At 51.1% G+C, this 23,887-nt stretch overlaps 13 protein-coding genes across 16 annotated transcripts; 7 read left to right on the forward strand and 6 right to left on the reverse strand.

Moving 5' to 3' along the window:
- The first annotated feature begins 314 nt into the window (after positions 1-314).
- Positions 315-1,268, forward strand: H257_11558 (hypothetical protein). The gene is made up of 2 exons (XM_009838534.1): positions 315-950; positions 999-1,268. The coding sequence occupies exons 1-2, from the start codon at positions 336-338 to the stop codon at positions 1,215-1,217; spliced, it is 834 nt and encodes a 277-aa protein (XP_009836836.1). The 5' UTR covers positions 315-335; the 3' UTR covers positions 1,218-1,268.
- Positions 1,269-1,823: 555 nt separating this feature from the next.
- H257_11559 (hypothetical protein) lies at positions 1,824-2,777 on the forward strand. Its single transcript, XM_009838535.1, has one exon. The coding sequence runs from the start codon at positions 1,854-1,856 to the stop codon at positions 2,703-2,705; it is 852 nt and encodes a 283-aa protein (XP_009836837.1). The 5' UTR covers positions 1,824-1,853; the 3' UTR covers positions 2,706-2,777.
- Positions 2,778-4,435: 1,658 nt separating this feature from the next.
- On the reverse strand, positions 4,436-5,124 carry H257_11560 (hypothetical protein). Its single transcript, XM_009838536.1, has one exon. The coding sequence runs from the start codon at positions 5,101-5,103 to the stop codon at positions 4,516-4,518; it is 588 nt and encodes a 195-aa protein (XP_009836838.1). The 5' UTR covers positions 5,104-5,124; the 3' UTR covers positions 4,436-4,515.
- A 252-nt stretch (positions 5,125-5,376) lies between these two features.
- Positions 5,377-7,176, forward strand: H257_11561 (hypothetical protein). Its single transcript, XM_009838537.1, has 3 exons — positions 5,377-6,288; positions 6,360-6,497; positions 6,605-7,176. Exons 1-3 carry the CDS (start codon positions 5,410-5,412, stop codon positions 7,112-7,114), a joined length of 1,527 nt encoding a protein of 508 aa, XP_009836839.1. The 5' UTR covers positions 5,377-5,409; the 3' UTR covers positions 7,115-7,176.
- A 235-nt stretch (positions 7,177-7,411) lies between these two features.
- H257_11562 (hypothetical protein) lies at positions 7,412-8,704 on the forward strand. The gene is made up of 3 exons (XM_009838538.1): positions 7,412-7,684; positions 7,761-7,898; positions 7,960-8,704. Exons 1-3 carry the CDS (start codon positions 7,427-7,429, stop codon positions 8,422-8,424), a joined length of 861 nt encoding a protein of 286 aa, XP_009836840.1. The 5' UTR covers positions 7,412-7,426; the 3' UTR covers positions 8,425-8,704.
- A 1,909-nt stretch (positions 8,705-10,613) lies between these two features.
- H257_11563 (hypothetical protein) lies at positions 10,614-11,627 on the forward strand. Its single transcript, XM_009838539.1, has 3 exons — positions 10,614-10,763; positions 10,811-11,011; positions 11,056-11,627. Exons 1-3 carry the CDS (start codon positions 10,659-10,661, stop codon positions 11,575-11,577), a joined length of 828 nt encoding a protein of 275 aa, XP_009836841.1. The 5' UTR covers positions 10,614-10,658; the 3' UTR covers positions 11,578-11,627.
- Positions 11,628-12,394: 767 nt separating this feature from the next.
- Positions 12,395-13,499, reverse strand: H257_11564. Of its 2 annotated transcripts, XM_009838541.1 has the most exons (4): positions 13,418-13,499; positions 13,303-13,369; positions 13,083-13,253; positions 12,395-13,016 (listed from the first exon to the last, which is right to left on the reverse strand). In XM_009838541.1, exons 1-4 carry the CDS (start codon positions 13,444-13,446, stop codon positions 12,498-12,500), a joined length of 786 nt encoding a protein of 261 aa, XP_009836843.1. In that variant the 5' UTR covers positions 13,447-13,499; the 3' UTR covers positions 12,395-12,497. The 2 variants fall into 2 exon arrangements, with proteins under 2 accessions (XP_009836843.1, XP_009836842.1); XM_009838540.1 differs by having other exon boundaries at positions 13,303-13,499.
- A 538-nt stretch (positions 13,500-14,037) lies between these two features.
- H257_11565 (hypothetical protein) lies at positions 14,038-15,012 on the reverse strand. The gene is made up of 3 exons (XM_009838542.1): positions 14,880-15,012; positions 14,676-14,813; positions 14,038-14,612 (listed from the first exon to the last, which is right to left on the reverse strand). Exons 1-3 carry the CDS (start codon positions 14,985-14,987, stop codon positions 14,142-14,144), a joined length of 717 nt encoding a protein of 238 aa, XP_009836844.1. The 5' UTR covers positions 14,988-15,012; the 3' UTR covers positions 14,038-14,141.
- Positions 15,013-15,514: 502 nt separating this feature from the next.
- H257_11566 lies at positions 15,515-17,683 on the reverse strand. Of its 2 annotated transcripts, XM_009838543.1 has the most exons (7): positions 17,510-17,683; positions 17,332-17,441; positions 17,224-17,271; positions 16,864-17,157; positions 16,680-16,818; positions 16,488-16,599; positions 15,515-16,234 (listed from the first exon to the last, which is right to left on the reverse strand). In XM_009838543.1, the coding sequence occupies exons 1-7, from the start codon at positions 17,666-17,668 to the stop codon at positions 15,765-15,767; spliced, it is 1,332 nt and encodes a 443-aa protein (XP_009836845.1). In that variant the 5' UTR covers positions 17,669-17,683; the 3' UTR covers positions 15,515-15,764. The 2 variants fall into 2 exon arrangements, with proteins under 2 accessions (XP_009836845.1, XP_009836846.1); XM_009838544.1 differs by lacking the exon at positions 17,510-17,683 and having other exon boundaries at positions 17,332-17,477.
- An 838-nt stretch (positions 17,684-18,521) lies between these two features.
- H257_11567 (hypothetical protein) lies at positions 18,522-20,086 on the forward strand. The gene has a single exon (XM_009838545.1). The coding sequence runs from the start codon at positions 18,553-18,555 to the stop codon at positions 19,462-19,464; it is 912 nt and encodes a 303-aa protein (XP_009836847.1). The 5' UTR covers positions 18,522-18,552; the 3' UTR covers positions 19,465-20,086.
- On the reverse strand, positions 19,549-20,049 carry H257_11568 (hypothetical protein; the record flags this gene model as incomplete). The annotated part of the gene is made up of 1 exon (XM_009838546.1): positions 19,549-20,049. The coding sequence occupies one exon, from the start codon at positions 20,047-20,049 to the stop codon at positions 19,549-19,551; it is 501 nt and encodes a 166-aa protein (XP_009836848.1).
- A 708-nt stretch (positions 20,087-20,794) lies between the features above and the next one.
- H257_11569 lies at positions 20,795-23,832 on the reverse strand. Of its 2 annotated transcripts, XM_009838547.1 has the most exons (4): positions 22,456-23,832; positions 22,131-22,292; positions 21,824-21,991; positions 20,795-21,772 (listed from the first exon to the last, which is right to left on the reverse strand). In XM_009838547.1, the coding sequence occupies exons 1-4, from the start codon at positions 23,755-23,757 to the stop codon at positions 21,524-21,526; spliced, it is 1,881 nt and encodes a 626-aa protein (XP_009836849.1). In that variant the 5' UTR covers positions 23,758-23,832; the 3' UTR covers positions 20,795-21,523. The 2 variants fall into 2 exon arrangements, with proteins under 2 accessions (XP_009836849.1, XP_009836850.1); XM_009838548.1 differs by having other exon boundaries at positions 21,824-22,292.
- On the forward strand, positions 20,805-22,069 carry H257_11570 (hypothetical protein). The gene has a single exon (XM_009838549.1). It carries the CDS (start codon positions 20,829-20,831, stop codon positions 21,402-21,404), a length of 576 nt encoding a protein of 191 aa, XP_009836851.1. The 5' UTR covers positions 20,805-20,828; the 3' UTR covers positions 21,405-22,069.
- Positions 23,833-23,887: the final 55 nt, after the last annotated feature.

Here is a 23,887-nt window from a genome sequence, read left to right on the forward strand (position 1 = left end):
TTGTTGGTCTGTACCACAGGGGTCAGACGCTACGGTGAGTGCTTTAGATCCTTTCCACTCCATTAGTGTATGCAGCATACATGTTCAAATCCATGAATTTGCCACCACTGATGGTGGGTATTGTGGGATCTCTAGTAGCCTGCTTAGTAGGTCCAACATGGAAGAATCATGTGCGACATTCAAACGTACGACGATCCGATTGGATGAAACCGACCAATCCGCATGCGACATTCCTGTCTGGGCGTTTGAGAAAAACCTATATTTAGAAAAGATACGGTGAAACCGTTTCAAGGGTCTGGTCGAAGTGTGGCAGCATTCCTCAACACATCGTGGTCATGGTCAACGAGTCTGCCGTCGTGGCCCCGCGGGGAATTGTCGAAACTTCCGTGGAAAAGACGCTCGCCGGGGACTTTACCCTTGCAAAGAAGCTCGGGATCGACCTCGTAGCGGCATGCACGGCGTCGTTGTTTGTGTCGCCCATTATCACCACGATCGACCGCGCCATCATGGAGAATGCCAGCGGGAAGCGAGTGTTGGCGCAAGGTCTTCGGGAGATTTCCCACGACTTTGTGCGCAACCCCCTGGCGTTCATCAAGCGAAAAGACTTCCTCCTCATCTACGGCCTGTACATTGCCACGTACGGCACGGCCAACACCATCGACACCATCAGCGAATTCGCTGGGACCGACAGCGGCATGCCAAAGTTGATCGGTACCACCGCCGTGAATGTCACGCTGTGCGTCGCAAAAGACCGCGAGTTTGCCCGCATGTTTGGCGTCATCGCCCCCACCAAGTTCCCCCTCGCGTCCCTCGGTCTCTTTGCCATGCGGGATGCGCTGTCTGTGGGCGCGACCTTTATCGCCCCGCCCGTCATTGCAAAGTACTTTGAAAAGGCGGGTATGGACAAGACAACGGCCAGTTCCTCGGCGCTGCTGCTGTGCCCGTCCTTGGTATGACTGTTTCCCCAATCTCATTGGGCTCATATGTCTTCCATGTAGGCACAATTGGTGTCCACGCCGCTGCATCTGTTGAGCTTGGACATTTACAACCACAGATCACAACCCATGAAGAATCGTGTGTCGTTCATCTCGCGGGAATACATTCGATCGGCCACTGCGCGCATCAGTCGCACAATTCCTGCGTTTGGCTTGGGGGGGATTGGCAACAAACACTTGCGGGAAGAATTGAACGCGAAGCTGCTGCTCCATTCATCCTAGGTACCGTAGCTAGCTAGCACTCTAAATATATGAAATCACCTTTCAACACAACCACGAGTGTGCCACAATATGTTTGCGGCCATTTAGTCGGAAGCATTCACAGCGACTGTACAGTACAAGGTGCAATTTACCTATGGCCACAACAGCAATTTACAGCTTCACTACTGTACAGTACTACTAACTAGTACATTGTAGTATTGACAGTGAACAGGGTCGTCAAAAAACTAAAACCTACGAGTAAAACCTAGGAGTAAAACCCAGATACTATCTGATTTCGAAGGGTAAAGCGCGTCCCTTTGCGGTTTTTATACACGTGGACTACCCCATCATTTTGTTGGCAATTGGGTTGGTTGGCATGCAAGCTCTACTACCTACATATTCTGCTCGGACACCCTTGGGCGCTTTGATCCGCGGGGATCCTAGGACTTATCGTTTCTGCTGTCCGATAGTACCACGTCGGCATGTCGACTGCGTGGCGTCACTCTCCACCCACAAGTGTGTATCACATCACACGTTCCATTTGCCATGTCACGGATCGTGCGCACCAATGAAATGCCGTGTGGCGTCACGACTTTAGATCATATTACGCGGTCACTTTCGAATCTGCGCTCAACCCAACATACACACAACCCCCAAATGTCTGACATTGTTGTTCTTCCCACCCCCGCCGCCATCGTCGACTCGTCGGCGGACGTGGTCCATGAAGCCGCCAGCCACTGGAGCAGCGCCGTGTTGGACGTGTCTGTGGCCAAGAAAGTCGTTATCGACGTCGTCGCCGCCGCCGCCGCGTCTCTCCTCGTGTCCCCTACCATTACAGCTATCGACCGCGCCATCATCGAGAACGCCAGTGGCAAGCGCGTGCTCATACAAGGCATCAAGGACATCTCGATGGACTTTGTGCGCAACCCGCTGTCGTTTGTCCGCCGAAAGGACTTCCTCCTCATCTATGGATTGTACGTGGCCACGTACGCCACTGCCAACGTGATCGACACGGTCAGCGACGTCATCGAGTCGGACAGCAAGCTGCCCAAGCTCATCGGCACGACTGCCGTGAATGTCACGCTGTGCGTCGCGAAAGACCGCGAGTACGCCCGCATGTTTGGACTCTTCGCTCCCACCAAGTTCCCCCTCGCGTCCCTCGGTCTCTTCGCCATGCGTGACGCGCTGTCGGTCGGCGCGACCTTCGTGGCCCCTCCGATGGTGTCGCATCTCTTCGAAGCCCAGCTCGGCATGTCCGAGTCGTCGGCGCATTCGACTGCGCTGCTCGTGTGTCCGTCGCTCGCCCAGCTGATCTCGACGCCGCTGCACCTACTCAGTCTGGACTTGTACAATCACAAGGTGGCCACCCCCCACGCCCGCCTCGCGTTCATCTCGAAGGAGTACATCAAGAGCGCCGCCGCGCGAATTAGTCGGACGCTGCCGGCCTTTGGCGTCGGCGGCATTGGCAACAAACACATGCGCGACGACATGCGCTCCCTGTGGCTGTAAATAAGTTATATCAACACCAGCGTAGTGTCCAAGCTCACAGAGCCTATTTATATAATATCAAAACATTCTCGATTCTAAGTACTTACTACCGTATACTACGTAGTACTATGTATTGCGACGGATTAATAATCTAAAGAGACTCCTGTAATAACTGATAATTTTCTTGTAATAAATGATATTTACTTGTGAACATGTTGAATATACTTCAAATTTGTATTAACAGTAAGCAATGGATGAACAAAATTTTGGAGTGTAGACCGGTTGTGAAATATCACCTGTCGCAATACATATACGTACACTATACGGTATATACTACGTAGTAGTACTAACGTTACAGTAGTAGTATACTATTAATAGTACGTATAATACTGATTCAGTTTCGAATCGATTTGACAATACTACGTAGTTTACCCTTAACCCGCTAGGATGGACGAGATTAATAGAAAGTGGCGAATTCTCAATCATGCTACTCGGACTTTGTATAGCATATGAACATCTATATTAAAGTTCGTATCTGCCGATTCAGAAAAGTACTTCGAAGGAATAATAATGTATGTCAAACACCAAAAACAAATTGGCCGGCAAACTATACAAATTCAACATGAGAGAATGAACTCTTCAAGCAAGTTATGGTTCAATTTTATCAGATTTAGAGTCCGTCTGACAACCTGAAGTATTACAATAACGTTATTCTGACCCTAAACGCCATTTTGGGGTCGAATTCAACAAATCTTATCAAATTGAAGCATGTCCTGGTCGAAGAGTGTTACAGTTAAACCCAAATCCAATAATTCCAAGTGGGATTTACTCGTTGGGTGGGTCCAAAACGCCATATTACAAAATGGACGTTTTACCACCATTTTGAAAATGACATTATTGGTTTATCCCATTTTGCCAGAAAATGGAATATTATTTTTGAAATGATACCAGATGCGCCCTTATTTGAATTCGACCCCAAAATGGCGTTTTAGGCCTGAATATTGTAATATTTTCGGTTACCAGATGCACCCAAAAGGACAGCCTAAGTCAATCAAATCACTTCCGGTCGAATTTCTGCCAATCCAAACTACTGATTTAGCCGGTAAAATTATCCGGAAGTAGTTTTTTCCCTAACATTACAAGTAGTTTTGCCCACTGTGGATGGACTCCTTGTTTTAGGACTTTATCTCCACCGCAAAACTGAATGTTTTGTTGGGCAAATTTATATGTCCATGTGTCATTCCCAGATCGTGTCGGGCCTAGTTCGACGTGAATGGCCCTGCGACGGCATTGACATCACTGTGGTACGTGCGCGCTGCGCTTTGAAAGTTATCAACTACTACACCATTTTGCGGTTAATTTCGAAAAATATATGGTATATTCGTGGAATCCCATTTAAATTCGTGGAGCTTCATTATATTTCGCGACCTCAGCATTTAGTTTCGTGGGAACGTCGAATTCACTCATTCTACTTCGTGGACTGCCAGTATATTTCGTGATTTTCTCAGTTAGATTCGCAAACATCCAATATATTTCGTGATGAGACCATTATATATCGCATAGATGTTAACGCAATGGGTATATTTACAGCAGGAGTGACGACTGTAGGCTCAAGAATACTTGCGTCAACTGGTCGAAGGTATGCCAACTAGAATGGCACAGGCCATCCTTCGGAATGGTGCAGCAATTGATAAATAACTATCAATTTGGAAGTGAGTCTATAGTTTTACACACCCTAAAAACTGAACAATTGTCGACTTTCAAATAATACAATCTTTGATTGGATGAATGTTATATACACTTGGATCAAACTAACGTTATGTTTACTTGATCACGACGAAGGTTTTGCCAAGTGGGCCTCATAATGAACGGTGGACGGCGCCACCCCAAACGAAAAGGGCAGTGGAACATGGGGGAAATGGGTGGTCAAAATCACCTTGATCAACGCATGGTGGTGAATGGCATGGTGGACGGCAAACGCCATCTCTCTCTCGACGGTCGATCGCAACGTCACTTCTTCCCCTTCGGCCGACAAGCGGAAAGCAGCATGGACATGTCGTGCCAAGAACTTGTCGTCGGCAACACGCGCGGCCAATGCACGGATTGCATTCATTTCATCCATCGCAGCCACTCGATTCGTCTCAATGCGCGTCAGACGATCTCGCACGTCATAGTGAATGGCTGCGTCCGCAGACAGGTCAATGGAACGCCGAAGGTGGTCCAGTGCGTGGCGAACGTGTCCACCCGTCGTGCCTTGGAGCGTTGGGCATCGATAGGTGTACTCGTCGTCAGACAATTGATGGAGAAGTGTGCTTTGCTGGCGGATGATGGCATGAAAGGCATCGCACACAGGATGGAATGAAGAACCAGTGGCGCGTGTTGCCATTTGGCGGCGACACCAAACTCCACCGACGCGCATGTTGATATCTGGCAAATTCCGAATCATCAACAACTATATCCGGATAATTGACGTGTCCTTACCGGACAGAATTAAGATCTGACATGAGAACAAGACAGTACACATTCGGACCTCGATGCATTGCGAAAGCACACGCCTCGGCTAATCACTTGAGAACTCACCGCTGCGCAGATGTACATGTAGACGTTTGAAAGTGTGGCCTCAGTGTGAGTCTCATTACTTGTAGCATGCCCCTTGGGCTCGACATAACTGTCGTAAATTCGAACTTCCAACCATTCTACTCCATTCGGCGCTAGCTTCACGAGTATGGACAGCGTCGCTAGCAGCAATGCACCAGTCACTACTATCCCTTCGCCTCCCATCAGTGCGGATGACCACACCAGCTCGCCATCAGGGCCATCACCCGTCGCCATTCACTCGGTCACTGCCGCCATGACATTAAACAACGAGGCCATTCTTGTCGATTGGTCCTACACACTCGCGAACAACTCGTCGCCCCGCAACATATCCAGTTGGTCGTGTCTCGTGCCATTCCAAGTGCACATGTTTACTGATGAACTCGCCACATCATCTAACGTTAGCGTCGTTGCGGCGATCGAACCGAGCAAACCCATGCAAACTGGGCATGTACGCATCAACGCCTCCTCCACCATCCCCCTTCGTTTCAACCACACATATACGTTCCAAATTGTGTTCCCATCTCTCAACACGACCACCAGTCCAACCATGCAAGACCACATGTGCTCATGGGTCACCACCTCCCACTTGTCGTCGTCGTCGTTGAATTCGACACCCCTAGTGTGGCCACTCCAAGCCAGCACCCGCAGCGACGACAGCTTGGCAACGGACAACGCCACTTCATGGCTTCTCTTCCTCGGCGCCCTTGGCGTCCTATTTGTCCTATTTGTGCTTCGGTTGCTCGTGTTTCACATGTTTCTGCGTCAGAACAACTTGGACCCGTTCGCAACCCTGCCCCCCACCGAACTTGACCTTGAACAACCATCATCATCCCGTCGCCGTTTACCTCATCGTCCGACGGGGATCCAGAAAAACACAACGTCGCAGTCTAAACGAGCGCTCAAGTTGATTGCGAGCGCGGCGGACAGCGGCGCCCCCCCGTCCCCCCACTTGGCCATGCAGATTAAACTCTACAACGGCGAGTATCACCCCGAGGTCGAGCGCATGGTACAAGCTGCTGTCGACTAGTACTAGTAGTACATACTAGCAAAACGTACTATCAAACCCTTGTGTGGTAGGCGAAAGCGATTGTCGCGATTGAAAAGCAGTCGCAACTGGACCACAAAAACAGACTGCGCGACCAACTCCGCCACGCCGACGTCCTAGGCCACCATTTGTCCTCTGCAGAGCGTCAACACACCAAACACCAAGCATTTGTACGATCGACGGCATACTCATTGTCCGATCTACTCTTTGTTCAACGTATCGTTTTCGTGGCCATTTGGAAAGTTAGCCTTCTTATACAGTGCCATGCCTGCCCTAGGTCATCCATTTGCACGACGGCGTCGAACTTCAGATGTTGCACGTGCGCAAGCCATCCGTGAAACCCATGGTCGTGTATGCAAACGACAATCTCACTACGATCAAGTGGCAGGTGGCTCGGAAACCCTCGACGAAAGAGTTTGTCAACGGGGGAGCCCACACTTTGCACTTTGTGGATGTGCAGTCGATCGCGCCCTGGACAAACGAGTTGCCGCCGCTGTTTGAGGCCAAGTACCGGCACTTGTTGAAAGATGGCGCGGACGAACATTGCTTTTACGCGGTGCTAATCGTGTACCTTCATGCCAAGAAACGCACGAAACAAAAGCACTTGCTGCTTCAAGCCAAAGACATCGACGATCAAACCCAGTTGGCGGACACGTTGGCCAAGCTGGTGGCATCTGCCAAAAGGCGGCGGGACAGCCCAGTCACCACCCCATTGCCCCCCGCAGCAGTAGTAGTAGCCGAGCCGACCAACATAGTCGCTGCTACCCCAACGATAGGCGACGAATAATGCGTCTATTATCATGATAATGTAACGTGTCCCCATCACTTGGTGACCGCACCAAGGCAGCAACTACTAGACTATTACAATTATAGCGTGTTGCTGTACATGTTGGTAAACTATTGCGGATGATGTTGGTAAACTATTGCGGATGGTTCTCGCATTTTATTCACTTGGCAGTGTCTTGCCAAAGCCTTGCCTGCACTACGGTATTTGAAAATATGAATCATCATGACCCTATATACCGACGAGAAAGCGAGCCTACATCCTATTAATATCACACAACGTTATCATTGTGAACTTTGTGGCGGTTAACAACTCATGCACAAACCGCCATTCACACGAAGTATGGAGAATGAAGCATCTCCCCCCCCAGTCGTCCACCAGCCCCCTCCTCTGTCCTCTCCCGCTCGTCGCCACACGTCCCCAGACAAAGCCAATTCGTCGAAGCGCTTCCGTTTGACCAAGCGTGCGTCCGACTACCTCGTTCGCGCCGCCGCCCAACCCAGTGCCGCCCCCAGCAGTGTGATCCAAGCGAAACTCATCCGCGGCGACTACCACACCGATGTCGAGCGCATGGTAGGATGCTGCGTCATAACCCCATGACTTCTACAGTTCTACATACTAAAGCCTTCATTCACCTATATTGGATAAGGCTAAAGCAGTCGTGGCGCTCGAAAAGAACCGACTTCTAGCGTCCAAGAGCGCGCGGCGGAGTGAAATGCGGCACGCGGACGTGACATGCAGTGCGTGGAGCCCCGAGGACCGACACCAAGCCCTTCACCAGACATTTGTTTGTACCTCTATATACTTCTTAGTATACGATTACAACTCACGGTTAACATGTCGGCCAGGTCGCGCATCTTCTGGACGGGATCAAATTGCAGCTGTTGAACGTTCGAGTTCGATCAAAGAAACCGACGGTTGTGTACGGCAACGACACCCTCACGACGCTTAAGTGGGGGGCGACCCCCGCTCGGAAACCGTCGGTGACCGAGTTTGCTCGTGGGGGGACTCATACGTTGCATTTCATGGACGTTGTGTCCATCGCCCCCTGGTCGAATACGCTGCCGCCGTCGTTTGCCCTCAAGTACAAGCATTTATTGAGCACAAAGGCTGGTGGTGAAGTCCAACAGGAGAGCGCCACGTCACCCCCCGACGCTGGGGGTGGCGGCTTGCACACCGTTTTGATCGTGTACATACATGCAACGAAACGCGCCAAGGAAAAGCAACTGCTGATTCAAGTCCAAGGCATGGAAGAGCAAACTCAACTGGTCGATTCGTTCTCGAAATTGGTGGCCATAGCCAAGAAAAAGTGAGGAGCCTTTCCACTTTGTGGGTTGGGGCCTCTGGGCGTCGTAGTACCCGAGCAAGTGAAATGTTCACCGCTAACGGCAACTACTGGCGGTGATGGCAGCAATGAACATGCCATTGCAACGGGTGAATGCCACAGTTTGGAACGGATAGATCAAGACTTGGGGGCATCAGACGACGTCGTCGCCACCTCGACATGAGATGATGTAGGGGTGGGTATACCCCACCTCCTATGTAACCCTCCTCCTAGTGGAGTGTGAATATAATTTGCTTGGATGCTCAATAGTTACATCATGGGTCAGGTAGAGGGGATATAGCTCAAGACATCAATTGTGACTTGCCCATCCATCCTAACTTCGAAGTATTACTTACCGACATTGATGAGTTGAGTTGCAAAAACTTTCTGTTCCAGTTGACGGTGATTCTCAACCACGATTTGTACATTGTCCATATCATTTTCATTCCATTCTGTCATACGTAGTAGTATTTATTTGTAACGGCCAGGTGAATTGCCTCCCTGAGACTGTGACTTTATATCCCAACTAATTGCCAAATGACCATTAGTTGGTGTAGAATTCGCAGGCTGGTCGAGGCATTCACTTCCAACTCCCCATCACTTGATCCGGCCATGCTACGACAGAGCAGTTCGTCGCGAATTTTCGGTCGTTCGTTGGTCACCGCGACGGTGGGCAGTGAAGGGGGTCTGCAAAAGAAAAACCCCGAAATGGGGGCCCCAACACAACTGACAATCACCAGAGCTACCCCTTGGGGCGACGTATGCTGTACTCAGGCCGTAGTACATATACTCCTAGGTTTCCCATGTCCCCTATTCCGTCGACTCGATAGTCCGATAGGGTTCTATGCGTCAAAGTCAGCCTCGTCACTTGACTGTGGCAGCAACGACGGACATGTTTCGGTGGTAGGGCCTTCGACCTGTACAGTACACGTCTTTCTTATGAAACAATTCAACACCTTCATTAATATACCTGCTAACACCCATCAGGAGGATGCTCGAACTGGAGAGGGGAGGTGCTGTGCCATCCGTGCCGCCATCAAATGCACTATGGTAGACTAGACAAGGGCCGCGGCATGTTGTCGACGTTGGACTTGGCAATGACGTTGCTAAGAATTGACTTGGGTATAACTACGGACGGTTTCGTTGGGGAGTTATAAGGGGTCAATCAATGTTGCAATATAGGCTGAGTAGCGAATGTTATGACACACATAATGTAACGGTATCGCAATGGTTCATTTTACCAGGTGTTGTAATAATGTCCACATGGGGGCTTGTATAAATCACCTTCCCCGTGTGGCGTTCACGAGAAAGTAGGGAGCAATATATTTGCTACCTGTCTGAGGTTAAACACATTTTTGTTCGCCACATGAGTAAAATAGACAATGATATGCTACTACTGTATTGTACTGGCGAGCTGAATTGCTGGTTGTGGAGGCGCGGTTGTGAAGTTACCGACCAAATAGGCACTTGCTGCCAAGGCTCAGCCAGGGGGAAATATGTATGGTACCGGTCTGGGGAAAAAATAATTGTAATTTAATCGTAATTTTCCCACTGAAATACTACGTAGGAATTTATTTTATGTCCTTGCTGAAAACAATAATTTATTTTCGACAGTTCGATCAGCCCTGATGGGTAGTCCCGGCGGCTTTACACCCAGAACGTGGGCGTGCTGGACCACTCAAATCGGCACTGTTGTCATGACCAAATAGTTCCATGTGCGAATTGGTGTTTTGCTTGAGTTTCATTTTCGAGCATTCCAATTGTTTTGTCGTTTCCTAGCGTGAAATGTACTTCTCTGTCCCAAATTACCTCTACATTTCACCTCGAGTTTTGCCACCAAATCATTTTTATTACCAGGATTCATTTAAATTTGTCCTAAATCAGACTGAAGATCATTGTACAGCGTCAACAGCCTCTTGTGAATAAGCGGGTAACGTTAGTTGCATTGCAGAGCACCTACGTTTTAGCTGGGCCTTGAATATTTACCCTTGGACTTTCCAAATTGTCTCCCACATGAGTCAGTACCCACGTTTGTCATGTTGGGAATTGCATGGCGCGGACGGTTACACTCAGTGACGGTTACACCACGTATACCCAGCAAACTTGTCTGAGCTTTGAAACTGCGAAATTCTACAAGGGTCGACTTATACTACCACCGGTCCAATCAACCAATCACCGCTAGCGGCAACGACAGCCTATCTTTAGGTTGGTTGCTCTGGTCACATGAGTTGCCCTCACTCCAACCACAACACAGCCATGTTGCCGCATACTCTTGGCCCCAAGGCGTCGTCCTTCTGCTCCACGAAATCCATGTCGCCAACCAAACTCGTAAGGCAACGTCAGCTACCAGACCTCCTTGAAACCTTTACCGGTAGTTGGACCCTCCCACTCCCCCAGCGCCACCATCGCCACAGCCCAACCAGCCACAGCCACCTGCACGAACCAACCAACCGCATCTGCAGTCACACCATCTGCTGACACGGCAGCATCAAATGCAGCGGACGATGAGAGCCGAAGACTTTCGTGGCATGATGGCGCTCAAGGAAGATGCGGAAAAGGTCGCCCATCGGTCGTTCGTACGTCGTCCTGGTTGTTGTTAAGCTCTCTAACATTGTCGCAGGTGCGACGGCTCGTCGACGGGCGGACTCAAATCCCTATGTTGAACCACCGCCGCGAAGGATACGACCTCATGAACGTCACGATCGATGCCCACTTGACGACGCTGCAGTGGTCCCCCGTGGTGGTGATGGCCACACCCGATGCCCTCCACCGACAAGGCCAGACAGTTCAAACGCTAAATTTGGAAGATGTCGTGTCCATAGTTCCGTGGACACATAAACTGCCGACAAAAAAGCCGTCCATGACCGAGCTGGAAATGGCGAAGAAGGGCGCGCGCTGGTACTTTGGGCTGTGTGTGGCATATCCCAAGCGCCATCGCACCCAACAGCTCACCATGTTGTGCACCAACGCCGCAGAACAAGAGCAACTGGTTGCGAGTTTCCGAACGCTGACCCGCGCCGCCAAGCAACGGCAAAGTGCCCTGCAACTTTTAGAACGGACGAAGTTGGAGTACGTCGAACCCGTGCGACCCACCACGACCGTCCATCGCCCTTCCATCCCGTCATCGTTGGGGCATAAATGATATCTGAAGCACTAGATTTAAAGTATAACGTTGCAACCATAATCGTTCCGTCTGCTGCATTTCACTGCCTTGCAATCTACTCGAAGTGCCTATGTCCTGGACAAGAAATGCCAAGCACGAGCAAGTTAGGATTACAGTGCATGCGTACTATCACGTGTAACAACCCTACCTAGCCTGAATTTCCATTTTCGGTGTCAGGAGTTCGTAGTATGTTTTTCATCTTGAAACCTCGCCGTCAAAAGTATTTTTCAAATACATTTCCTTAACTGTAAATTAGTGTATTGTAACTTGCCAGAAGAACAGAATTAACGATGTAATAACCGGCAACAGCAACATGTATGAGGGTCCTGGTTCCAGTTCTTTCAGTAGATAGTTACATCAGTTTCATCTACTAATAAGGCGACTCCAGGTTCAGCAGTGTGACCTACCAACCGAATCAACGCCGCTGCTCTTGATTTAAAAATACAAGATAACGTAGATGGCCAGTTTATGGACAGTTTAAGGTGCACTCAATTTGGCCAATGGAATTGCTTGAGTTTTGGAGTAGCCAATCAAATCACTAGCAAAATGAAATCACTAAAAAATAAGCAATAACAGCATACATATTTTAAGCTTAAACCGTGCACCATAACCCGTCCCTCCTATTTTGCCTTGAGTGGATTCGAAGTAAATGAACGCTAAGCTGAAGTCTATTCAAGCCGATTAAATAATCAGAAGAATGCCCAACCTTTCGGCTTCATGCAGCCCTTTTCAGAATCGAAATCCCGGTCCTGGGAGACGAGTAAGCTGCATTCTACAACGAAGTCTCTTTCAAGTGCACCATAAACTGGCCATCTACGTTAGCGTCTCCTACAAATCAAATGGTCCATATACTCTGTATTCCATCATGAGTGCGATGATGTCGCCCGCTCGAAGTCTTTTCAACGGCGCACTAGCAACGGAATGTGGTGCGACGGCATGGCAGGTTGCGTGGGTGTCATGTGCGATGCGGTCATTCCAGGCGTGAGCCGCGCAGCGTCCGCCAGCTGCAACGAGCTCCGGCGTTGCTTGGCATTTCGAATCAACGTGCGAAAACTCAATACGAGTTGCTCTTGTTCCGCGGCGTTGTGGCAGAGCAACATGAGTTGCTGGGGGCGTTGCTGCTTTGTGTAGGCCACACACACACCAAAGTACCAGCACCCGCCCTTGGACGCCATTTCCAATTCCGCCGCGGACGGCTTCTTCGTGGGCATTTTGTGGGTCCATGGCACAATGGACACGACATCCTCGAGCTCTAGAGTTTGCGCAGAACTTGCTTGACGGGCGTCCGGGGAAGACAGCAACGGGGACCACGTCAGCAGCGTTAGGTGTGCATCGATCGACACTTGCATGATATCGTAGTCCCCACGGCGGGGATTGCGCACTGGTATCCGCATACTGCCGTCGACGAGTTGGCGCACCTACGTCACATCCTGAGGAATTTGTTGGGGTATCGACAGGTATAGATAGACACATCGTCGCAGTACAAATGAACGATGGGCTGCCTTCTCGCCGTCTTCTTTTATCGCCATGCCGCGGAAGTCTTCTGGTCGCATGGTGCGCTGTTGATTGACTGGACACGGACGAGCGACGTGGTTTTGAGATGGCAGTTGCGGTTGACTGCTGGTGTTGGGCGATGGGGGCGGTCTCACTTCTTCCTACGCAGTTGCGGTTAGTGAAAATCGTTCTCGACGCCCACGATGGTACAAGTCTGGGTTTCGGTGGCGACGGCGTCCGCGGCGACGAAGTCGGACTCACGTTCGGCAACGCCCCCCTAGAGTACAAGGTCACAGGCTGTTGCTGCTGCTGTAGGGCCTGCTGCCTGGGCGAAGGAACCTTAGGCAACGCCATTCGAGAATAATATTGGGTTTTGCTGTGGAGAACTCACGCCAACTCGCGGTTCAGGTGTATTTTTAGTACTGGTTATCAAGTTGTCGACCGCTTGGATTGGTGCAAAGTGCCAAGGTCGCCGTTTCACACTTTTGACATCCGTGTGGTTCTAGGGACTTTGGCTCGGGCACTTTAGCACGAGCCGAAACCACTTCAATCGATACAGTCAGACAGTCGATACAAACCACAAGGTATTACTTGTTGCGTGGGTCGACGACATGACACACTCTAACGTGCGCGAGGTTGGTGCTTTGATGTGGAAATGGAGTGTTTCGCATGATTCTATCTCCTACACGGCCACGATGACTGCATGGCGTCAGGCATGGCGATAGTTGTTGTTAGGAACGACAATATCCGGATCCGAATACGAAAGATCGCGACCTTTCGTCTCGACTCAAGTGATTGTAACGTGGGGCGCCAGTCATCGGCTGAGACAGTGGCGCTGTTGTAAGCCAATAGAAATCCCCAAATACCGCAATATCTCTTACCAGGATTGGTGAAAATCAATTGTCCTGCAACGTCTGGCATGTACAGCACATTGCAAGGGATTGGGTTTGTTGCGGGGGTCAAGGTACAGCACCTTATCCCATCACGGGTTGTATCAACCCATGCGAGCTTCTTCGGTCCCCATGTGTGGCCTCAACCGAATCATGCATTCATTTGTGTCGAGTACTATTGTTGTCCGCCGTTCGCTTCTTGGCAGACTGAACATAGCGTTGAAAGCTCGTCACCACTTGCACTTGTTCCGCCTCATCGTGGCACTGAAGCCAGAGGCGAAGCGTGGGGGTGTCTACCCACACACCATGCACGGGCGACACTTCAGGCGCGGCTGGCTTGGTCAAGGCATGTGGCCATTCGTCGCTTCGCTCAATGGAGGTCACGCTTTCAAACGAGACTTGGACGACCGGGGATGAGTAGAACAGCCAAGAGCGCCACCATCCAATGTCCCCCGTCGTCGTTGGTGTCCACGACAGCGTTGTCAGTTGTGAATCAATAGCCATCATCGGTCCTCCTTCCACTTGATGGGGCTGGGTTGGGGTTGCTGGCACTTGTCGGACTCGTTGAAGCTGCTTGTTGTTTTCGACGTACATGGAAACCAATCGCATTCCGTCCATCAGAACCAATGTCTACACTACTCCATGAGTCGATCGATAGCATATACTAGTAACCAACATGTCATGCCATCGTACAAACGTATGGTGGGCGGCCATGGCCTTTTCGTCGTCCGTGAGCCGCCGCCCGCTCACATCTTCGCGCTGATTCCGCGTCCGGCGATCCACCTGCTGTGCAATGCGATGCTGCTTGTTCACTTGCTCGATCGTGCGAGCCTACGAAGATAACAAGTTGCTGCTGATACTGGCTAGGATGAAGCCTTCTAAAAGTGTGTCACGCACAAGTTTGGACGAAGGACATGCCGAGTCGACGGAAAGCTTCGCCGACAGGACACACAAGGACTTGGATACCGCCGCGTGAACAGACGCATGCGCTACCCGCTGCGACATACTAGTATTCCACGCAAGAATGGAATTCAAAGCCTTTTGTATCGTCGGCTAAACATAGCTTTCAAGTAGAACTACATATATACTACGTAGTATTACAAGACATTCAAAACACATGTATTGTGCTTTCGAGTGAAATTTCGTGTTGTGGTTTCTCGTTGGAAGTTAAATTGATTTGATTGGCTACTTCAGATGAGCTCAAAATTACTAGCCAATCAAAATGAAATTCAACCAATCAGATCGATTCTGGATCGGTTTGGTCGGCGCGATTCGATTGCACCCCCTCCCCAAATTTACTAACTATAGTTAGTTACTACGTAGTACTTCGAAATACTAACTACCTAGTTAGTTTGTATTAATAGTGTATGTATTTGAGGGACTGAATTAATTTAGTGTGGATGCATCGACCTCTCCCATTGGTCTATCTGAAATTAATAGTCGCGGATTGGCTGTAATCCATATTCGATTTTTCGAAGTGGATAATTAGCCAATCAAATGTCTCGGGCTCGGTTAACGCACGATGAAGAATCAACGATATATTGTCGATTTGATACACCCATGAGTAGGTAGTACTAGTACGTCGAAGTACAGTAACTAACTATAGTACCCATGAGCGCAGTGAGAATTACTTCGAAGTATGAAATAGGTCCGCCATACATGATTACGACAACACATTTGCTTTTCATGTGGCGGCGGCGGCGGTTCCAGTCGAGAGATGATGGATATGAGTGTGTCTAGAGGTCCAGGTAGAAGTGTTGTACTTGAACGACGTCCATGTATCTATTTGATCGATCCAGTGCCGTTGGTTTGCACGAGGTGTACGAGCTGGCGGCCGCGGACGTACACGTGGACAATGTTGCGGTCATCGCCCAAGAACAAGAACTTTTGAAACCGGCTGCTGCAGTCGTCGTGGTCGTGTATGTCAACGGCGCTGTTGATGCTCCCTAGATCCACGACCAGCATGTCGAGCTCCTTGCCTGGGACAAAGTTGCCCACAACATCATGCAAGCCGAGGCACGCGGCGCTGCCGACTGTGGCCAAGTGGAACGCTTCTGCATACGTCAATGGCTGGTGCGTCGGCGATGTGAGCGCCGTCACTTTGGATGCAATGACGGCGTGGCGGATGGCGTCCAGCATCGACGTCGAGTACCCTGCCGACACATCCGTGCCCAACCCCACCTTGACGCCTTCGTTAAGCAATTGGCGTACGTTTAGAACACCACTTGACAAGGAAAAGTTTGAGTTTGGACCTGCATACATACATAATAGTGACATATTAGTGACACATATTGTCGATTTGGTACAAATAACATGGGGAGAATCGCGCCAACCAAACCGATCTACAATCGACCTGATTGGTTGAATTTCATTGAGAAATGGGTTTTGATTGGTGAATACTTTGGAGCTCATCTGAAGTAGCCAATCAAATCGATTTCAAGTCCAACGAGAAACCACAACACAATGAAATTTCACTCGAAAGCACAATATTAGTGTTGGGTTTACAATGGATCATGCTTGTGCCGCGATTCTTCATCAACGACCGTTCGTCGTGGGTGCACCAAATACAGTGTGCCATGTACGTGCGGTCGTTCAGGAGGCCATGGCGGTCGTACACCTAGGTGCACGCCACAAAATCATGTCTAGGAATACTACTACTAGTACATGGAGTGAGTTAGTCAAACTGTACGTACGTACCTCGGCATAGCTGGAGCAGTCGGGGTGCAGCGCCTGGACCCATTCGATTTCCTTGGCGTTTTCAGACAAATGCGATTGGATTGGTAGCGTGTGCGTGTTGGAGAGAGCGGCGAGGCCAGTCATGAGGGCCGACGACGTGCTACAAGATACGTGAACGTCGGAATCGGGGTGATGGACGATGGACCTCGGGACAAAGCGGGGCGTGATCACGGGTGTGAGCAGCGAGTTGTGCTTGGTTGCAATGTACTCAATGAACGACGTGGTGTCGGCCAACGATCCGTGGGTGGATTCCGTCAGCTCGGGCGTCGCGTTGCGGTCCATGTTGACCTTCCCAAGGTACCCGCGTTGGCCAATGTCGTGCACGATGTCGGCGAGAACTTTGCATGCTTCGAGGTGGATCGTGGCAAAGTACGAGCAGGTCGTGGTGCCGTTGAGGACGTGCCGGGTCACGGCCTTGGTGTACATGTTCCTGGCATATCTACAACCGCGCATGAGACCAACATGGACATAACAAAGTCGCGTTTTGCATGCGATCGTGACGTACGCTGGATCGGCGAATTTTGCTTCATGGGGGAACGTATATGTGTTGAGCCTACACGCGTCGTGGCATGTCAAATACAACGGGGTGTTCTTGCACTTCCAGGGAACTTACCAGTCCAAGAGCGGGAGGTGCATGCCCACACCTAAGAACGAGTACTGCGGCGCGTGAGCATGCCCGTCGATGAACCCAGGAATGAGGAGCTTGTCGTTGTAGTCGACGAGCTACACACAACACGGACGATGGCGTGAGAAGGTGCACCCCAGACCCGGCAATAAATGCGAGGACGGACATTGTCAAAGGCGACCGAATCGAGGGAATGCGTCGCCAAGTCCACCACGTATTCGATCGTGCCTTTTTCGTTGACCCCAATGAGTCCTGGGTTCAGCATCTCAAGCTGTCCCAATGCGAGTGAGTGGACGACAACTCCTTTGTACGCGGTGATCGGCATGCTGGTGGTGTGAGGGGAATTCAAAAATGAGGCACCTAAGATACAGTTACTATTGTTTGAAGGGACATTTCCGTGGATCAAAGTCTGGCTATCCGCTTATTATGAGGATATGGGCATAACATCTACCCTATTTAGGCATTCAATATCCTAAATATGTAGAATTTCAAGGCTAAATTAGGTATCTCTCACACGATTTCCTTGTTTATTGTGAGCTGTTAGGTTATCGTTCGAATTCATGTCATCCACAATTAGCTGACCAAATTCAGAAGTAACTTAGTACACTGTACTAGTAGTAATTAATATACAGTAGTACTGTATACTACGTAGTATTAGTAATACTAACGTTAACAGTAAGAGCACTACTGTATATAGTAATGAATTCGTGCTTTTCAAGATGCTCTTGCCTCAGCCATACTAGTATGAAGCTCTCATACTTAGTACTAACGTTATATCGAAGTACTACGCTTGTGTCACCACATGTGTTTGCCTTGTGCGGTGTTTGTGTTTGCGTTTATGTGATTTTTGGGGGTCCCCCATTGTGCTAGCATGAATATTCAATCTTTATTTGCTCAAGAACAGTAACGTTAACAGTAAGCTTTCCGCCTTGCCGCTCAAGATAGTGCTTGCCCTTCATGCTAGATATCAAGTGCGCAGTTCAATGCAGTAATGAGTCGTCTGAGCTCAATAGCATTGCACGAATTCATGTAAGCTGCAGTGAAGCAGCGTACTGTATGCATGTTGACATGAAGGTCGTCCACGCATTTCATGTAAACGTTTGGTAAGGGACCAACACTCCAAACCTAATCCGGATAAAAGGACCAACACCAAGCAATACCGGATACGAAATCCAGTTGACCGCCACAGTTAGGATTGCATTCTTGAGGATGTCGTCGCCTAAAAAGCCGCGCCGCGTGGGCGGTACATCTAACCATGGGCGCATTCCCATCCCGGAGATCTGGCACATGATTGTCCGCATGTGCGACCTCGACACGGCGTTCAACGTCTGCCTCGTGGTCTTCTCGACTCCAAGCTTGTGGGACGTGGCGACCGACGTCGAAGTGTATGGAGACCTCATCGAAACGCATTTTGGTGCGAAGCGCATCTTTCCCCCGGCGGCGTTGTGTCCACCCGCGTCAGGTGTCCCGAACTTCCGAGCATGCAAAGGGTTCCATCCGTCGGATGAGTTTGTCGAGTTCTGCGAGACGTACGGCGAGCGGACGTTGTTCTCCAAGGTTGACATCCGTCAAGGCGACATTGGTCGCGTTGTGGACATCGACGGGGCCCCCCTGGACTGCCTTGTGTTTCCGACCAACTACACTCTTCGAAACGCAGGATCGGGGGCCGCCGTCGCCGTGTTCCGCCGCGCAGGGTCCGGTTTGGACGAGTATGTCGAGAGTTTGCATTTCCAAGGGCGCGAATCCAATGCCGTGGTCACCCCGGGGTTCAATGCGGGCGTATCTCATTTGATTCATTGCGTCGGGCCTTCTCCCCATGCCATCGGAAGCTTTGCGTTGCTCTACCAGACCTACTTGAACGCGTTCGAACAAGCGCGACGACGGAAAGTACGATGTGTGGCGGTGGCGTCCATTGCCACGGGGGCGCTGGGGTTCCCGCTCTCGGCCGCGACCAAGCTGGCAATGCGCGCCGTCCGCGACTTCGTCAAGACCCATCGATGGGACGCGAAGGTGGTGTTTGTGTGCTGGGACGTCGAAGTCACCAACTCCATGCGCGCCGCCAAGGACGAAATCCTGGACGAGTTCAACGATCAAGCGTTCCAAGTGCTCACTGTGGTATAGACAAGAAGTTCAATAAGGGTCCTGTATTCTTAATATTATTTTAAATGTGTTGCTAAATCTCTACTGGGACGATGGGAGTTTGGTTTAATTGAAATGGCGGGGTTGGTTGAGGCCACGGCTGAATCGTGGGCTCTTGGCGTGCTGTTGATGCGTGGGCGTGAGCTTCTTGTTGCGTAGCGCGCGAAACGCGGCTTCTTCGTCCTTGGACGTCTTCATCAAGATGTTCCAGATCGTCGACTCTTGGCTGCGGCGGTTGTCCTTGAGTTCGTGGCATTTGTCCGCGAGTTTGCGGTGCAATTCCTCTTGCATGTCCAGCAGTTCCAACTCCGCGAGCAGTTCGTTCATTTGGTCACACGCTTCCAGCTCTCGTAGGTCCGTTTGCGTGAACGGGTAGAACGCCGGGTCAAACAGTTCTTCGTCGGGGACTTCGCGGGTGTAGAACTCTTGGTCAAGGATGACAAACCCGTCGGCGTTCACGACGCCGGGGGAGTACGGGATGTTGAACGCCTGGATCACGTCGTCCGTGATGGCAGTCTTCCAGCCGAGCGTGGGGTAGAAGGGAGGCGCATGGACGTTCAGCTTCATGGCGGCGTGAGATGGCATTTGTAATGACCTGGAGAATTGGAGAATGCCAGAAATCTTGGCTCGCGGCGGCCAACTTGAACTTGCGATGCACGCAACTCTCGGTTTGAAAATTGAGCCAATCAAAGCTCGCAAGAATGATTTGTCGACCAATGAAATGCCACGATTTAATCAACGCTGCCTCCCAAGGTAGAACTTTGAGTTCTTATTCGATATCGTTGAGGTATACTCAGTTCTATATAAACAGATATTTACCCGAGAGGTCGCCATCTCCTTTGGAGGTGCATATGATGTGTTGGGGAATGCCACACCCTTCATCTCCACGCCCCTATCATCCTCGGACTAAGCGAAAATGGTCATTTGACGACGACGCCATAACGTTACAGTGCTACACCTTGCGCTCCTTTTAGCCATGCCCATTGCGCTGCTATGTATGGCCCAGTTGCTGCTATGTTATGGCCCAGTTGCTGCTATGTTATGGCCCAGTTGCTGCTATGTTGGGGCAATGCTTCTCATAGACACGTGGTTCGTACAGTGTAAGTACTCACTACGAGTAGTAATACTCCACTGTATACTAGCTAGTACTACCGGTACAGTATGGCTAGAATTGTTGTAGTCGAATTATCCGGACGACGAACAATGGGAAACACGTTATTCTCGTTGATTGGATTATATTTGACGCAAAAACATTTAACGCACGCAATGTTTTCTTCAAGGGAAGTTAATCCGGATATCGGTAGGGGTGTGACGGAAAGGCACTTCCGTCGCCACCAGGAAAGAAGATGAAGCTAAATCCGAAAGCCGCGTCATTTGTGCCGACGTTTGGCACGTGGGGTGTGCCGCCACCTCCGGTGCCGACAGACAACAAGGTCTACTACGACGAATACGTGGAGGAGTCTTATGACCCGAACGCGTACCCGTCTCAAGACTATGACGACGACGGCGGCGACGACGAGATGAACGAACTACTAGCAGAGATCGAACGCATGCAGATGGAAGCTGACTTGACACGGGAGTTGGAATCATTGAAGGCGCAGGGACGAAGTGATGATGCGGATTTGTGGAACAAGTGGATGGCGGGGGCGCCGTCTCCCCGAGCCATCACATACCAAGACGACCACACTCCGCTTTATGCCCAATCGGGCCACCACAACCACCACCAAAGCAACTCGTCCCCCCGCCACCACAAGAAAGCGAGTCCGCCTTACGCACAGCACACCAGTCGACATCACTTTGCCGACAACAGTCCCCGTCAGAGTCCACGAAACAGCGGCGCACCGCAGTACCAGCCGTCGTCCCAACCACGAAGTAGTTACACCAGTCGAGCAATATACCAACCCCGAGCGTCCAACTACTAGCCCAGGCATAATGTAGTAAGTAGCTCACGCGTACAAAGGACAATACGTTTCCTGCTCATGTTTCATCATGCCGTCCGTATTCGTGTCCACGTCGCATTCAACATCTACGACGAGGACATCTAGAGCTTGGCCGTCAACTTGAGCGCTTGGTCCGCTTCCATCACATGGCGCATTTCAAGCAAACTCTCTTCGAGCAAGTGGCCAAACGACCGCGCCACCGACGGCTGGCCTTCGATGGACTTGCGGCACGCAATGTTGAAATGCACAGAGTTCTTCTTGATGCTGTACGCAATCCCGACACCATCCGGCACAACTTCGCCCCATCCCCACCCGTCAAACAAGTCGTGGGTCAAGTGACTCGTGGAAATCTGTCCCATGAACGATGACCACATGCCGCAGCGTCAGGCAGTCAGTCGTACCTGCCAATACTTGGACCGGGCAAACACTGGGTCGTCAAACAGGGCGGCCGACTCGCCAGGTTGCAGGCACAGCCGAAGGCCCAGCAAGTGGCGGTCCACGCCCTTGGATTGCGCCGCAATCTTCATGTACTTGACATGCGCGTTGCATGCATCGCGACACAGTCCCGCCTGTGCCGTGAAAAAGCAATATTGTTTGTTGTTCAGGCAGTAAAAGCCAAAAATAAACACTCGAGCAGTGGGTTTGTTTACACATGTGGATGGGGCATTCATAATTATATATACAAGGATAGAACAACCCCAGCGTTACCTTGACGGACAGCTGGTCCACGGGGCTGGTTTGCACCATGATGTTGGCAAATGCATGGCTCGCACTCGAACAAGAGCGCGTGGTTTCTGTCCGTCCGTGTAAGAACACGCGCACTTGCGATGCTTCGTACGTAGCTACTGACTTGCCCCAGTGCTTTCGGCCCTATACATGTATATATTATATGTTATATATCCACGCAACCACAGATCAACATGGCTCATGCATCGTTCGTTCACAACATCCTTCCTCATGGAGTTCCAAAGATAACGAAGCAAAGGCATGCACCACATGAACCATACAGCCAGGGGGAAGACACTTGGCGTACCGCCAGCTGGATAGCCATCTGGACAAACGCGTCGGGGCTGCACTGAAACGACTTGATCGCGTGGTTGCCATACCCAAAGAACGATTCGACGTGCACGTCGTGGCCGGCGACGGTGGCGTCAAACGTGCGTTCGGCCGACGCGATCGCTTGCAACGTTGCCGCCGACATGTGGACCTTGAGCGGTGTGACGGCCGGCAGGCGCGCCACGAGCGCTGCGTGGGTCAGCGTGGTGTCCCCCAGGTCGATTGTTTGCTTGTGGAGCCCCGTGAGGATGAAGTCGGCGTACACGGACATGGCCATGCCATCCAGCATGGAATGTTCGGCCAACAAGCCCGCCTTGCCGTTGCCAAACACGACGAGCTGAATACACTTGTCGTAGAAGCGATTGCGGCCATTCCCGTGCCACAGCGCGCGGGATACGTCCGTGCGGGATGTGGGCGCGTCGTCGTCCAGACAGAGCAAGAGCACGGCCGACTCGATGTCGCGCAGAGTGGCGGCGTTGCCATCGGCCAGCAGTTGAGTCCGTGCGTCGGCCCACACGTCGCGGTTTTCCGAGGACAAGACACCGACGGATGACTCGATCGACCCCGCCACGTCCAAAATGTGCGTGAGGATAGACGTCCATTCCAAGAACGACAGCGGCGTCGGACCTTGATGCACCTTGAAGAACTTGTTGTGGCGCATCACGACCACGTGGTGATGGGTCGATGGGTCGTAGATCCTGTACGAATCGGCGTCGCGGCGAGGGATGCGACACGCGTTGAACATGTACTTGTACGCCGTTGAGCAGAGCGGAGTCTGGCCTTTCCCCAACGTTTCCGGCGGCCGAGTGCCCGACGCGACTTGGTTCCGAAACGCCATCGACGCCACGAGTAGCGACGCAGCTCGACCCACTTGCGAACGCTGCGCGAGGTGCACACTGTCGCTGAAATGGAAGAAGTAGCTCACGTTGAACACGACGGGATCCCGCACGTGGAGGTACCCCAACGTGTTCCACCACTCGGCCAAGTACGACGAGTTGGGTCGCGATGCCGCGCGTGCTTCAAGGCGCTTTTGAAGGACCGGCCCCAATGGACCTTTCAAAAAAGCCTCGACAGCCGCTTTCGTTGCGACGAACTCTGCATCCGTCGTGAGGGGACGCACCGTTTGCAGGTACAAGGCACACGTGTCGGCCAACGACGGCACGGGCAGCTTCGGGAGAGACTTCTGGTGCTTGTACAGCTGTTGGGACGCGACTTCCAGGTCTTCCTCCTCGCGGTAGTCTCCCCAGCACTCGCGGAAGCCGTTCGGGTACGATGTCATTGGATCTTCTTGTTTTGCGTTGACTCGACACGTCGAATTGTGCGCCAAGATACTCTAAGAATCGATACCTCGTGGCTGTACAGTATTAATTATAAGAGGTTTTGACCTTCAACTTCAAGTTGCGCCACCA

The sequence above is a fragment of the Aphanomyces astaci genome (assembly GCF_000520075.1).
Source record: "Aphanomyces astaci strain APO3 unplaced genomic scaffold supercont1.35, whole genome shotgun sequence".
Lineage (NCBI taxonomy): Eukaryota > Oomycota > Saprolegniomycetes > Saprolegniales > Verrucalvaceae > Aphanomyces > Aphanomyces astaci.

Bases quoted from the DNA above. Each gene is read 5' to 3' on its own strand.
- H257_11565 (XM_009838542.1), bottom strand. From the start codon at position 14,987: ATGTCGCAGCGGGTAGCGCATGCGTCTGTTCACGCGGCGGTATCCAAG. The intron at 14,814-14,879 runs GTGCGTGACACA...TTATCTTCGTAG, and splicing joins CATGTCCTTCGTCCAAACTT to GCTCGCACGATCGAGCAAGT. The intron at 14,613-14,675 runs GTACGATGGCAT...GGAGTAGTGTAG, and splicing joins TGGCCGCCCACCATACGTTT to ACATTGGTTCTGATGGACGG.
- H257_11566 (XM_009838543.1), bottom strand. From the start codon at position 17,668: ATGCCGATCACCGCGTACAAAGGAGTTGTCGTCCACTCACTCGCATTG. The intron at 17,272-17,331 runs GTAAGTTCCCTG...CGACGCGTGTAG, and splicing joins CACCTCCCGCTCTTGGACTG to GCTCAACACATATACGTTCC. The intron at 17,158-17,223 runs GTACGTCACGAT...GCGCGGTTGTAG, and splicing joins GCAAAATTCGCCGATCCAGC to ATATGCCAGGAACATGTACA.
- H257_11559 (XM_009838535.1), top strand. From the start codon at position 1,854: ATGTCTGACATTGTTGTTCTTCCCACCCCCGCCGCCATCGTCGACTCG.
- H257_11558 (XM_009838534.1), top strand. From the start codon at position 336: ATGGTCAACGAGTCTGCCGTCGTGGCCCCGCGGGGAATTGTCGAAACT. The intron at 951-998 runs GTATGACTGTTT...TCTTCCATGTAG, and splicing joins TGCTGCTGTGCCCGTCCTTG to GCACAATTGGTGTCCACGCC.
- H257_11570 (XM_009838549.1), top strand. From the start codon at position 20,829: ATGAAGCTAAATCCGAAAGCCGCGTCATTTGTGCCGACGTTTGGCACG.
- H257_11561 (XM_009838537.1), top strand. From the start codon at position 5,410: ATGGACAGCGTCGCTAGCAGCAATGCACCAGTCACTACTATCCCTTCG. The intron at 6,289-6,359 runs GTACAAGCTGCT...CTTGTGTGGTAG, and splicing joins ACCCCGAGGTCGAGCGCATG to GCGAAAGCGATTGTCGCGAT. The intron at 6,498-6,604 runs GTACGATCGACG...TGCCTGCCCTAG, and splicing joins ACACCAAACACCAAGCATTT to GTCATCCATTTGCACGACGG.
- H257_11563 (XM_009838539.1), top strand. From the start codon at position 10,659: ATGAGTTGCCCTCACTCCAACCACAACACAGCCATGTTGCCGCATACT. The intron at 10,764-10,810 runs GTAAGGCAACGT...CTTTACCGGTAG, and splicing joins CCATGTCGCCAACCAAACTC to TTGGACCCTCCCACTCCCCC. The intron at 11,012-11,055 runs GTACGTCGTCCT...ACATTGTCGCAG, and splicing joins AGGTCGCCCATCGGTCGTTC to GTGCGACGGCTCGTCGACGG.
- H257_11569 (XM_009838547.1), bottom strand. From the start codon at position 23,757: ATGACATCGTACCCGAACGGCTTCCGCGAGTGCTGGGGAGACTACCGC. The intron at 22,293-22,455 runs GTACGCCAAGTG...ATACATGTATAG, and splicing joins AGATGGCTATCCAGCTGGCG to GGCCGAAAGCACTGGGGCAA. The intron at 21,992-22,130 runs GTAACGCTGGGG...TTCACGGCACAG, and splicing joins TGGACCAGCTGTCCGTCAAG to GCGGGACTGTGTCGCGATGC.
- H257_11560 (XM_009838536.1), bottom strand. From the start codon at position 5,103: ATGCGCGTCGGTGGAGTTTGGTGTCGCCGCCAAATGGCAACACGCGCC.
- H257_11567 (XM_009838545.1), top strand. From the start codon at position 18,553: ATGTCGTCGCCTAAAAAGCCGCGCCGCGTGGGCGGTACATCTAACCAT.
- H257_11564 (XM_009838540.1), bottom strand. From the start codon at position 13,446: ATGGCGTTGCCTAAGGTTCCTTCGCCCAGGCAGCAGGCCCTACAGCAG. The intron at 13,254-13,302 runs GTACCATCGTGG...GCAACTGCGTAG, and splicing joins CGCCACCGAAACCCAGACTT to GAAGAAGTGAGACCGCCCCC. The intron at 13,017-13,082 runs GTACTGCGACGA...GATGTGACGTAG, and splicing joins AGGCAGCCCATCGTTCATTT to GTGCGCCAACTCGTCGACGG.
- H257_11562 (XM_009838538.1), top strand. From the start codon at position 7,427: ATGCACAAACCGCCATTCACACGAAGTATGGAGAATGAAGCATCTCCC. The intron at 7,685-7,760 runs GTAGGATGCTGC...ATATTGGATAAG, and splicing joins ACACCGATGTCGAGCGCATG to GCTAAAGCAGTCGTGGCGCT. The intron at 7,899-7,959 runs GTTTGTACCTCT...CATGTCGGCCAG, and splicing joins AAGCCCTTCACCAGACATTT to GTCGCGCATCTTCTGGACGG.